Source organism: Neopelma chrysocephalum, unplaced genomic scaffold (genome assembly GCF_003984885.1).
Source record: "Neopelma chrysocephalum unplaced genomic scaffold, ASM398488v2 Primary Assembly neopelma1_25, whole genome shotgun sequence".
NCBI lineage: Eukaryota > Metazoa > Chordata > Aves > Passeriformes > Pipridae > Neopelma > Neopelma chrysocephalum.
In genome coordinates, this window is record NW_020897694.1 from 38,524,127 (window position 1) to 38,537,805 (window position 13,679).

The 13,679-nt window shown below is 38.5% G+C and overlaps 2 protein-coding genes across 4 annotated transcripts in view; one reads left to right on the forward strand and one right to left on the reverse strand.

The window, feature by feature from the left end:
• LOC113963648 (pinopsin-like) overlaps positions 1-1,563 on the forward strand; it is a 62,136-nt gene extending 60,573 nt beyond the window's left edge. The window contains exon 4 of the mRNA XM_027674989.1: positions 1,073-1,563. Coding sequence (XP_027530790.1) covers positions 1,073-1,300 — 228 coding nt within the window. The 3' untranslated portion in view covers positions 1,301-1,563. The remainder of the gene's footprint in view (positions 1-1,072) is intronic.
• ST6GAL2 (ST6 beta-galactoside alpha-2,6-sialyltransferase 2) overlaps positions 1-13,679 on the reverse strand; it is a 49,991-nt gene that overhangs the window by 6,766 nt on the left and 29,546 nt on the right. For 2 of the 3 annotated variants that reach the window (XM_027674986.1, XM_027674987.1), the window contains 3 exons: positions 12,710-12,807; positions 9,547-9,648; positions 8,277-8,451 (listed from right to left, as the gene is read on the reverse strand). In XM_027674986.1, coding sequence (XP_027530787.1) covers positions 8,277-8,451; positions 9,547-9,648; positions 12,710-12,807 — 375 coding nt within the window. Of the gene's footprint in view, positions 1-8,276; positions 8,452-9,546; positions 9,649-12,709; positions 12,808-13,438; positions 13,445-13,679 lie in introns of those variants that run through there. The other variant, XM_027674988.1, reaches the window with a different exon arrangement.

A 13,679-nucleotide genomic window follows, 5' to 3' on the forward strand; every position in this document is an offset into this window, starting at 1 on the left:
AAGAGCAGAGCAGGGCAATCACATCCCTCTAACAGCTGGGGATGCTTTGCCTGATGCTCCCCAGGACATGGTTGGCCCTCCTGGCTGCCAGGGCACTGCTGACTCGTATTCAACTTGCCATCAACCAGGACCCCCAGGTCCCTTTCCATGGCACTGCTTTACAGCATCTCATTCCCCAGTCTGTCTGTACATCTGGGATTGCCCCATCACAGGTGCAGAATCCAGCACTTTCCTTTGTTGAACTTCACATGGTTGGTGATTGCCCAGTCCTCTAATTTGTCGAGGTCTCTCTGCAGGGCCTCCCTCCCTTCAAGGGAGTCAACAGCTCCTCACAGTTTTGTGTCATCTGCAAACTTGCTTAGTATCCCTTCCATTCCTGCATCCAAGTCATTTATGAAGATGTTGAAGAGCACAGGACCCAAGATGGAGCCCTGTGTTACGCCACTAGTGACTGGTCACCAGTCTGACATTACCCCATTCACTGTTACCCTCTGTTCTTGACCTGTGAGCCAATTGCTCACCCACTGCATGATGTGTTTATCTCAGAAGTGAAATGAATTAAAGAAAAAAAATCATTCTGGTTCATTAATTAAGCAGAGTCATTTTCTGAAGTTTAGTCTGCAGTTTGGGAACACAGAGATTTCAATGGCTTGCTAATGAAAAGAACCCTATGTTCTCCCTGCTGTGTATCATTAGATTATCAAAATGATTTTTTCCCTGCCTGATGTGTGAAGTAACCGAAAACCAATTACTTCCGTGATTAAATCTTCTTTTATCATAAACTAAAGGTTCTGAAAATCTTTTATATTGTTCTACAGCTTTACCCTTTAGAGAATCTATGGTCTTGGAAGAGCTAAGTGTATCAATTTTAAAGAAGTTAACAAATTTAAGTGAACTTCAGTCTTAAGCAGCAAGAAACACATATTCACGGTGAAAAAATATTTAGCCCCTCTTTGAGAAAAAAGTACAAGCTTAATAAACCATGTTTCCTTGCCTTGAAGGTGTTATAGAGATGCTATGAATTGTAGCCTGCCAAGCACCTAGGTCTTGAATTGTTTTTTTGTTGTTTCAGTTTTACAAATGCTTTCGTCAGCTTTTCCACTGCCAATCTCCTTCCTCCACTAATGGAGAGCCCACCTGCCACTCCAAGGTAACTGTTATCCAGCTGAATCAAAGGACGGATGGCGGAAATGTGTGCAATAATGAACCATATCCAGAAAGAGACAGTAAAGTGACTTCTCTCCTGCACTCAGAGCTAAGCCTGGAGCCAATTTCAAAAGCTATACCACCACAGTCTTAGGAAAATTGGCTCTGATGGAAAGTACAAGCCTTAACCAAAGTGTGTTTTATTTCATTGCCACATCACTAAGCTTACTTTAAAAGTAATAAAGGAAGTTGCCATTTGTGGGATTGGAAAACTGTCAAGAACAAAAATTGTGACTCTTTCATAATCTCCTTAATAACAGTAAAGATAGACACATAACTGCCAGGTATGGTTCCATGATGACAAAATTTTAAATGGTATCATTGGCTTTCCTGTAAATTAATTAAAGGAGGACTTACAAGTGGTAGAGTTTTAGTTTTTAGTGATCTTTGGTTCAGTGCCCTCCAGAATCAATCTAAAAGGCACCTTCAGTGATCTTAAGAATTTTTTAAATTGCCAATAGCTTTTTGGCACTTAAATAACCCCCAAAATTTTTTTTTTTACATTATGTTCAAACTTTTGTGTGTTGGATGCAGTCTTAAAGATAAAGAAGAGGTATGTGCCTGACTGCTTACTGACTTAATCTTGGTTCTGTTAACCCATTTTGCTTGGCCATCTATTCTGAGAAGTCCTATGTTGCTTTCTATTTGTTATCTGTACACATCTCTTTCTGTACTATTGCTTCCTAGGTTTCTCTTCTGTGGCTGAATTTCTTAGCATTTTCTCCTACACGTATTAACTTGTAGTGTCCAAGTGTGCCTTGTTTTATTTCCTTTCCTTGTACTGCCCATGGAGTACATGTCTATATACTTATTTCTTTTGTCTGTGTACTTTCACATCAATTTAACCTCATCTAGGAGTTTGTTTTATATCTCAGCACTCCTTCAGGATTATCAGTATGAATGAGAACGGCATTGTTTGATAGCCTGCAGGTGAACAATTTCCATATTTCCATTTCCACTTCAACATTTGCCTTTGTTAACAGTCCTTATGTTAATTTTCAGTCAATGCACAATTACTAAATACAAAACAGCACAGACTGGCTTACACATGACCTAAGGAGCTATTAATAATCAGGATGAGACAGTCATCGTCCCAACATCATATAGAGTCTGAACAGAATTAATCTTACTGAAATGTTCATGCCCATCTCTGACCTTGCTGATCTAAAGCATTCTTTACAGACAATGCAGAAGACAGGTATTTCTAGGGCAGAACTCAGACTTATTTTAGATGTCTCCTTTAGGATGGGATGAATTGTTCACTTACAGGGAACTTTGTGACTAGACAGAAACTGAAAATAAGAGTCTGAAGCTTCGCTATCAAGAACCTTCTCTTCTACTCTCCTATGTAAGTAGCTTTTGGAACTTCGTGAAAAAGTACTATAATGGGCTTTTCCAGGAGCACTGTGAGAAAAAATGAAAACGAGGTGTGACCAAATGTGCCACTGGTGCAGTTACCCACACCTGAGATAGGTATCACAAGCTCCTTTGCTGTCAGCAGAAGAATACCACATTGTGAAAAAAACGGATTGTGAGCATAGAATACTCGTTAAAAAATACTAAAAAATGTGTTATTCCTAAGAAATTATGTGGTTTTCAGAGAAACAGTCAAATGACAGCTTTGTTATAACAGTACAATATTAGATGCTAATACAGTATTATGTATTTTAAAATATTATATATTAGTATTTAAAAATTCTTAGAAAGATGTGTAACTTTTTTTTCCTATTTGGCAGATATCTATGGTGTTAGGAAGTATGGTATAGTTTAAACTCAGTCCAACTGGCACAAATAAACTGAGCTTTTACAATCTGCACTGAGAACATTTAAACCAGAATTAAATGACAATTAAATTCCGTGCATGGATGATTTATATAAATGAACATATACTATGGATTCTAATCAAAAGGAGAAAATGTTTTTCAATTTGTTCTTGGCAATTTGAATAACTCCAAAGGTTTTGATTTTCCAACACAAATCTTGTATAGTACAATTAGGCTTTGTGCTTAGCACACTGATTTAAAAAAGAATGTTCTATAATTTACAAATAAATAAAATACAGTTTAATACACCTGAATCAACAGATGCTGTATGAAAGCATCTGGAATAATAAGTGTAATTCAAGCATTCAAGAAGAATGCAGAATCATTTTAACAAAATGTAAGAGATGCTGAAAACATTTAGATACACATAATCTGATTATTATAATGTGTCTCATTTCATGGACACCACAGATTAGTTACAGAAAGAATTTAGCTAGACACACTAGTAAATTTCTGTTTGCTAATCTATGCACTTGAAAGCATTACAAATAAACACAGAGCATTTAGAATGTATAGTTTTCTATATGTTACTTTACTTCTGTAGTCTCTCTTGACTGGATTGCAGGTATGACGGGAAAATATATCACTCCTTGAAACTGGGCCAAATGTGCCTGAGTTATTCTTTGGAACATGTAGTAAAAGTAGTTCTGGCTTTTTAAAATACTGTGTTTCTAAAAAAAGGGTTCCTTCACCTCTGTTTAGTTCATGAACTATGTGACAAATACTAAACACAAGAGAACCAAATTATTTATTGAAAAACTGTCACCAAGTGGCCCTGTGCCTAAGCTTAATAAATTGCGCAAGACTTGTCATCTTTGCTGTATAAATATTTGCATTACATAGTAGACCTAGAAAATTACATATTTATCACTTAATGGTGAATGCAAAAAGCCGTACATTAATCACAATAATATACTCTGTAATATGAGCATAGACTGGAAAATGCTGACCAATGATGATATATAATTTTAAATGTATAATTCAATTTTGGGTGATACACTAGAATAGTAAAGATTTTTTTATATAATTTAAGAGGAGAGTTTACTCTTTTATGTCTGTATTTTGGGAAGTGGGAGATACTCAGATTTCAGCATGCTTTTTGTTAGAGTAAAGAATAATTTAAAGCTTATGTATTGGAGGTATTTTTAATGTGTGCTAATACTTAAACAACACTGAGCTGGAAAGAGTAAGCACTACCCCGTTCCTTTACCAACTGCTGATAAAACAGCCAAGTAACAGCAATAAAGGCAACTCTTAGTATGTCTAATTGTTTCTTTCTGTTCATGCAAGTGTATTTTCTTCTAAGCAGAGCTGGAGATCAGCTGCATACTTCTGTTCAACGTGCTCTCTGAAGCCATTTTAAATTTAAGTTCTTAGTCATACAGTGACCTGATAATGTTGCAGTGTAATGATAGCCTTGCTTGTGCTATTGTCTTGATGCATGCAAATGAAGATTAATGTTATCAACTATTAATGACATGTAACTGTTAAAACTGTAATGTCAGCTGTAAAACCTCAAACAACACTTCCTTTCTCCCAACAATAAAGTAATCTGGGCCTAGTTATTTTGTGTTCAGTGGATTGTATATTACACTAAAAGCTATAATACATAACAAGGACTACCACTTACACAGACAACCTAAAATGTAAAAATCTAAGAAGTCCATGTTTTGATTTGGGAGTAAAAGTAAAAAAAAAAAGAGCCAAACAAATCTAGACATATTAAAAAGCCCCCAACCTTCCAAATGCTAATGTACCATCCCACCCAAGATAAGATGTAAACATATCAATACTCATTTAGCAAACCCATTTTTCAGCCAAACATGAACCAACAACTTCAACTGCGAAAAGCCACCATGGTAATGGCCTAATGCTATGCAAGGTGATGAGAATACTGTGGAGGGATTTGTTTAAAAGCATGAAGGCAGCAGCTGCAAAAATTATGCAAAAATATGCAAGAATGGGTTCTCAAAGCTCTTATAGGATTAGATTAGGAAGACAAAGAGTAAATAATGTATAATGAGGAGGGACATTAGCTAAGCTATGACATGCCACATAAGGCAAAGTTACAAGCCAGCAAAAGTCCACATTGGTGTCTCAGAAAACAAACCAAAAAAACCCAAAAAAAGACTCTCAGATTAAAATAAAAAGTTTGGTTTACCCTGTTGGACCCTGTTTGAGTTTTTTTTGTTACCTACAAAAGAAAAAACCCACCCCACAACCAGTCCTGCTCTGTGCCATTTTTCTCTCCCCATCCTCTCCTCTCCCCTCTTCAGCTGGACATGCACTGTGCTTCCCTCACCCCAACCACCAGCTACCACAATGCTATTGCCTCTCTTCAGCAACACACTGAGTGCAGAGCTGATTAGTAGGGTTTTGGGAAGTCAGAGGTTCCAGGAAGAACTTTTGCAAATACCTAGGGCATCCTATACCACTAACAAAATGCAAAAAACCCATCCTTTTCCCTAGCTCCCACATGGTGAAGAAACCAGGGAACAAGTCCTACCTCTGCTCTTTCTCTCATTCCTCTAAAGTCAAAGCATGTGAGAGACTACCTCTTCCCCACAGATAACCCACTAGCCCCTTTTCCAAGAGACTTAATAATGTTGTGATTTAAGTACTGTAATACAGTTATTAACAACATTAAGAGATTCCCCTTACATCAGTCAATGCTGAAGGATGCTGACTCATTGCTACAGAAGTACACCGTGAGGACACATTCCACCACATATCCTCCCTTTCGGAAGATTCGGTTTCTTAAAAATAGTGCTAAGAGGCAGAAATAGATACAATTGTCAGGTGAAAAATGTGACTACTGAAGAAACCATGTAAGACCAAGCTAAAGCATGCTTCACATTCCTGAAAAACATAAAACGTGTCATTCCATGTTTTAATTTATGTATTTGTCCAATTTTGTAAACTGGGTCTAATGGAGGCTAAAAAGCTTGAAAGAAAAGTGTCTCACTTAACTCAGAACTATTTTTTTAACCTTTTCTGTGATATTAGGATCATTATGGTCCATGCTATAAATTGCTTAGATTCAGAAATGCATATCTCTGTCTGTGAAAATTCATACCCTCTATTAAACAGCAGCCTATTTTCCTTCATATAACTGTTCTATGCACAGTGGTATTTATTAGTGTAGCCATTTAATAAACAATTTTCCCTTCTTGAAATTAAGATACATTTTATGATGGCCATCACGTACCCAATCTTTCTATTAATTCTATAGAAATTAATTTTATAGATTTTATAAGAATTAGGTAGAAGTTCAATATTCAGGATACCCCTTTCATACAGATGCACTCAGTTGTGTCTGCTAGCTTCAGTTCCAACTGGATTATTTGCTGCATGAGTGACCGAGAGATACCTGACCTGAAGACTAACATGACTTTTCAGATTTCTGCCCAGCTGCATTATATTTTCTATGCTTTATCCCGCCCTTTATGTCCACCCTTGACAATACACAGTTGCTGTTTCTGTGCCATCTCTGAGTTTAGATTATGTTACATGTGCAATCCATAGACATCGATTCAATATGGTAACCAAAACAGGAAGCCTCTCCCTAATAAAATATTTAAAATGCATCTATCATAACAGTAGCTAGTTATCAAATGAGGTGGATATAACTCCCAACAAGCTTGTCTTACTGCCTTGTCTTTTCGAAAGTTAGTGACAGCATTACCAAAAAAGTACAGCCCCTTGGAAATGAACAATATAAGTAAAATTCCCACTAGAGAAGGAGGCGAATTTGCATCTGTACACACCAGAGTATTTTTATCTATACAGCTTTTGTTGTTAATGCTTTTGCTTGTTTAATGGTTGATATTTTCAAAGCTTTCTCTGCTTGAAGGATATTTTTTTGTCAGTAACATTTAGATTTGGGATTGAAGATTACTGTTCTGTTCTTACAGTGAAATTAACTCCATTTCTTCAAAGAAGCTTTTGAAGTGTTTTTTATGTATGGTGGAAGTACGGATTGACAGCACAGTGATCCTCTTCACTATTCCTATGATCAGCAGCTGTTAACCTATTTTTATCAACAACTTCATTGCTCCAAGAAACACTTTTGCAAAATGTGAATGCAGCTGGTGAGATCATTCCACGTGAGCAGTCTTCTCCCTATGAATGTTCGCAAGCAGGTTCCAAAAAAAAAAAAAATTTCACTTCAAGAAGTAACCAGCTGCCAAGCCACCCTCCTACATCACACAAGGCCTCTTTTTCTTTCCACTCATGTTCCAGGTATGCACAACCCACTCAGCTCATAGATGGGCATTTCCCAGACACCTTCATGTCATCCCTCTGAGAGCTTCAGCACCCTCTCTGAGGCCTTTGGTATGGTCCACAATATCCTAGGATGCCACTACTGCATACAGAACCCAAAATAAATGCTCAAAAATGGTATTCCCTTATCAGATGCAATCTCTAGTGTCTTTGCTTTCAGATTCAGATAAAAAGTATAAAAAGAACATTTTCTGAATGCAGCAAACACGTAGACCGATATCACAATGTCAGTGAGGAAAGGATGGAGTTTCTAAAGCAGAAGAGGGTATTTGAAGCTATACTGCCCTCTGTGTCTCTAGAAGCAGGAGTAAGGATGAGACTGACTCAGCCTTGCTACTCCACTAGAATCCTTTAGACATTCATGATCGGCACCTGCGGAGCATCAGGTAAGTTGTTCTGCTGTATGAATTGTGGGCACAGTGCCAATTATCCCCCAAGAAATACTAAGGAAGGACCAAAAAATACAGTGAAACTCTACTGCTTTAAGAGAAGAAGTGCTCAGAATGAGCACTGGAAACCATGACAGGGCATGAGAAATCTCAATACTTGGATTGTGTAGGGAATAGAGCTTGGCCTGCCATTGATTTCATCCTCTATGATCTGCCATCTGCTTTCACTTGTTGTCTGATGCATCTCTGCTTTATGATCTCAACAAAGAACTTCAGAATTTAGTAGGTGCTCAACACATAAATTAATATGGAATAATACAAATTTCTTACAGATATATGAATGTTTTATAGATATGGTATGCATACTATGGATATGAAGGGCAAGAAAGCAGAACATTAATTCACTCAACTATTTTCTAGTTATCATACTCTGTGTTTTTGCTAGTCATTGTTTCCATAGAGAGCATCAAGAACAAACAGTAGACATGCATGGACTTGATCCTCATGCAATGCACACATTTTTAATCTTTTTAAAATCTAACATGTCTACTGGGACCATCTTTGATACACCTACCAATAAACCCCGAGGAAGGAGGGTTGGGCTGTATCTTCTCTTTAGTGTTCTCCTGAATGATGTCCCAGAGCTGCCATATAAACTTTGGATGGAGGATGTAAAACGGCTGGGTTGGATTCTTCCTACGATGCTGTACGTAGGGAGTGAACAGATTGTAGTCTGGCTTCTTATACCACTGGAAGGAAAAAAGTAAGATTTTTTTAATCTAATAGTATCAAATGTGTTTTGAACACTACATGTACAATAACATAAACTGGCTTCATTTGGATTCTGCAGAACAGAAGCAAAGGTACAAAAAAAGCAGGCTGCACTGGTAGATGTTTTTGCTAGAAAGGCATTCCTCACTCTGGGCTATTCTGTTTTCCTTCTTCATAGACTCCCAATAAATAATTGAATGCTGTGGGATAAGCCAACCCTATCTCCCCCTCATAGATCCACATTAAAGAAGGGGTTCAAAGAGCCCTGACATGAGATCTGGGCCTGAGGGTGAATCTTCCTCTGAAAGTGTCCCTGTCCCTGCTGGAGGCAGCAGCAGCACATGAGGCAGACTGATGGCAGCCTGCGTAGGAGGCAGGCAGCCTCTAGCATCTGTTGCTAAGGGAGTTCAGCAGATGAAGGCTTACTTTCTACTTTGCAGCCTGCTCAGCTCCGAGCTCCCTGTGCCAAAAGCCATCAGATCAACTTGTCTACTGGAGCTGCAGCAACAGCCAAAGCAGAGACTCCCCCAGTGACAACCAGGTGGACATATGCTGCTCTCAGTGAGGGGGTGGATGGCAGGGCACAGATGGCTGTGTGACAGTGGACATAAAGGGAAGACTAGTGGGGGATGAGGTCTGAGAAAGGGGGAAGAGATTTTCACTAGGATCTATCTTGTTTGGGAAGGCAGAGGGGAAAGTGTGGAAAAATGGATGCAATTTTTCACCTTTCCTGATAAAACCTCCTTCTGAAATCTAGCAATGTTCCCTCCTTGGCAAGCACACAGCAAACTCACTGTTATGTGAAAATAACAATGTTTTTTCAAACAAACGCCATCATCCATCTATCCTAGCATCTTAGAACAGTGCATTCTAGGACAAATGCTACAGAAAAGTTTTTGACCAATAAACCAGCTTTGACCAATTCACGAAGAAATAGCATTCTCCACTCAGATGAAGACAGACCCTGAGGTTCATCGGGAAAAGTGAGAACAAGGAGACTATAGTGGTAAATACATTCATTTTCTCCACTGCTTTCAACTGATTGGGAAGAAAGGTCTAAGCAGACATCTTACCACATTCAGGTTTGCAGAGTAGGGAGCAGGATCCCAGGCAACTAAGACAACATCTTTATACAAGGAGCTGTCAACAAAGTGATGGTTTGGATTGGTGAGAATCTGCAAACATAGATGCAAAGAACTGCACATCATTAAAAGCATGTGGGATCCAGAAAAATGCAAAATCCTTATCTAAAATAAACAGTCCTACCCAGGTTGCTATTTGTTCTGCTTTAGTTCTGGTGGATTTTAAGCATCTTGTTTTGTTAAGAAAACATATAAAAAAGAGCTTAACCATAAACAGCAGTCATGACAGTTTGAATTGGCAGTATGCTGAATTACTCTCCATCTGTGAGGGATGTGATGGGACCACTTAAGATGCTGCATAATTGTATATCAACATTACCGTGTATTCTGGAACTTGAAAATGAAAGGTATGGTATTTTAAGACCGCCTGCAGGATCCTCTTAGACACAGAGCAGCTTTCTTTGAAGGGCTACAGCCCCCAAGGGTAATGTCTTTCCTGCTGCCCACCCCCAACCAACTTTGTGGTTGCTTTCTCATTTCAACAGCAAGTCAGTCTCATTTCAAGTAACTCCAAAAAGGCAAATTAGACCATGACTGTACAGGCTTGGTATACCTAGAAAAACAGTTCCAACAGCAGGCACACAATAGGATTATATTTGAAGTAACTGTCATTTTGCTCAAATTGACTGCTTTCATATAACTCCTTCCTGCATCTCCTGGTACTCTGCCTGATCCTCCCACCCCACTGGAAGTTTACTCTTCGCTCCTGCTGGCTCACCCCTTCCAAAACCCTCCATGTGTAACCAGATCTCTTTGATCCCCGGTACATCCAATGTCAGGCAGGTTCAAGCTGAATAATTTCAGCACTGGTCGAAACAGCATGAATTTGGTTCCAGCTGTTAAACTAATCAACATTCCAGACAAATAAATTCATATTAATTTTCATTTCCCTTTAGGATCCAATGAGCCATATTTGATTATGCATATTTTTCTTCAGAAAAATAATATTGTTGCCATAGTGATATTTTCCCTCCCATAAACTTTGAGCTTAATGATTTCCATCAGCCTTCTACAACGAGAACAGAATTAGTCATGTTGCTATCAGCATCCCCAACTCCATTTCTCAGAGCAGTTTTCACCTCAGAATGTAAACTCCTTTTTTGAGAGTGCAGAGTAAACAGACCAAAAGGTCAAGATTTTAAAAGCTTGGTTCCACAGTTACCACACAAAGGAGCTCTTACTTGCCTTTCAGTAAGCAAGAGCCCTTTGGAGGTAGTGTCCACACAAATTTCGCTCTCAGTGAGTCTGCATTCATATGTATGAGATGAGTTTTTTCCTGCAATAATAATATCTGTTGTGGCTGCATAGTCTTCTTTCATGTCCTTTGGGCTTTGACAGCAGAAAATATGAGGGAAATGGGCCAAAGCAGTCTTTTTATCAAGTGAATATAGGAATTTTCAACATCAAGGAGGAAAGGAGGGTCAGTAAACCTGTATAGGTAACCCAGCTTCAGTACTGGTAGGGAAAGCCACTTTCATCAAGTGGCCTGTGCAGATTTCAGTCTCGGAGAGGACAACACTAGTTTCTCAGCAGGTGGCCAGAGTATCACAGGTGGCTTCTGACCTCCCTGAAAGTGCAGAAAGGTGGTGGGAATACAAGCACTTGTGAGGAAGCCGTGTGAGCTGACCTGGCAAGAACTTCAGCATGCCCTCTGTTTTCTGTTTCTTACGGGGAGTAAGCCTTATACAGCGCAGAAGAGAAGACCATGGGACTCTCCATTACCACTCCAGTGGCAGCATACTGCAGCAGTGCTGGGAGCCAGGAGGACCCCAGTCTGCCCTGCCGTGAGCAGTGGAGAACAGCTAGTTTAATTATTTAATGTCTCGGAATTTGCTGGGGAGCTAACAAAGCTCAGATCACTCCCTGAGAGCATTTCTCTCTTCTGCTACAGGGAGTCTACTGAGTCTAGTCAACTATAAGAAGTTTCTAAACTCTTCTCCTTGCCTGGCACATGAGTTCAGGCATGGTCAGCACCAGGACATTTTGGCGAACACTAAAACAGAGAACCATCAAAGAAAGGAAAAAAAAACAACAAAAACCAAAAAAGTAAAATAATTTACATGAAAATCCATGTTCTCTGATACACCAATTTCAGCATTAAAGCCAGAATAAAATATTTCTGCTTTCTTCCCCAAACAAAAGAAGGGGTGCATATTTAACCCAGATCACAATGGCAAAGAACATGAGCTTATACACACAAAGAACACACTCACCTAAAGAGGAAGAAAAAAATGAACTCATAAGAATTACAGTAACTGAAAATTTAGTTCTCCTTCAGCAAGAATCAGTATGCGCAGAGCATGCTTACATGGCCAACCATACTTAGTGTTGACTAAGTAAACTCTTCATTTCAATATGTCATAAAATTTCACAGTAATTCTGTTGTTGCTTTTTGTCTGCATTTCATGAAGAGAAAAGAGGTTTGGTTTGTCCAAGACTGGAATTCAGGCAATTGCTTTTTCAAAATTGAAAAACTACTCTCAACCATAAGGTGTCACTGTAGCTCAATGCATGGTTATTTGTTGACACCCATATGCAGAAAATCCCATTTTCTGTTTCCATTCAGATGAACAAACTCGCCTTATGTTTAATGTGTAATAATTAGTGTACATTAAAGTTCTTTATTAGTTCATTCCAAATTTTTGAAGAATGATGACTTAAGTTACACATTAAGACAACTCAGTTTCCATTTAGTTTGCCTTCCAGCAAGAAAATAATTGGGGAACTGGAAAATATGAGAAAAGAGCTTTGGGATCACCATAGCCTGGATTTTGTGAAGCTCCTGCAGGCAGTGTGGCAAAGGTCTTCTATACTGACGGCTCTGGCATCCTGCAGAGCTTTTGCAGATGCAGGACACATGAGAAACTTTACAAACCACTTCTTGAAATGAGGCTATCAAGTAACTACCACAATCACTCCACACTGACAGCAGTGTGAACATCCCTGTAAGGGAAAACTTTTACCTTCTCTACATCGTGACTGTTGAATCACTAGCAGCTTCACAGATTACCCAGCACTTTCTCAGAAGTTATTAATTTAATGTCGTATTGTACAGAAATGACATTGACTTGAATTCACAAAAGGAAGATCTTACCTGAGAGTTAATGATCCGCATGGTTGTTTTATTTCCAACATCTTTTTCATAGCCACGTGTTGGAGCAGAATTAAATCTTAAAACGGCATCATGAGAATCTAGGAGCATAAATGAGGGGGTAACTTGTTTTTCTTAGTATATAAAACAGTAAAATAAAACAAATGATCTAAACCAGTGCAAAACTTACACATTTCTCCTAATCTTGATATTTTAAGGATGATAAACATTCTACTATGCGCAAAAAAAATCCTCTTGCATCTGCCATATGTTATTAATGTAAAATCCAGTGAAAATCAAGTTCAGAACCGCCTATTAATTTAGCTTGCAATACTTAAATGCTTCTCTTAATTGGATAAACTTAGTGTGGGAAGATTATTAGTACATCCAGTACAGACAATTGTTCACAACTTCTATCACAAAATTTACAAAGAATTATTCCATGCAAAAGCATGTACACTACAAAGATATCTAACTGCACATTTGAATGAATAACAATGCTTAACCATAAGCTTGTGTTTCACAGTATTTTGTAATACCTGAAAATCCCAGACTACCCCAACCCTATTAATCATATCATGTATTTATTCTCAAACTCAGTACAAGTCTTAAAAAGCCTCTGTAGGGAAGCCAGCCCACATATTTGCTCACACACAAAAACCATTTTAAAGATCTTAGAAGTTTGGGGTTTGATCACAGATCCCTGTTACTTTCTGATGATGCCAAAATAACTGGTTCTCTCATTAAACAGCATGATCACGATGGGAGTGTTTGCTATACTTGCACAGTATTTTTATACCTACTTTCATTAAGGAAGAAATTCTTTACAGAAAGGGTAATCAGGCGTTGGAATGGGCTGCCCAGGGAAGTGGTGGATTCTCTGTCCCTGGAGGTTTTTAAAATGAGACTGGATGTGGCACTTAGTGCCATGGTCTAGTAACCACAGTGGTGTTGAATCAAGGGTTGGACTTGA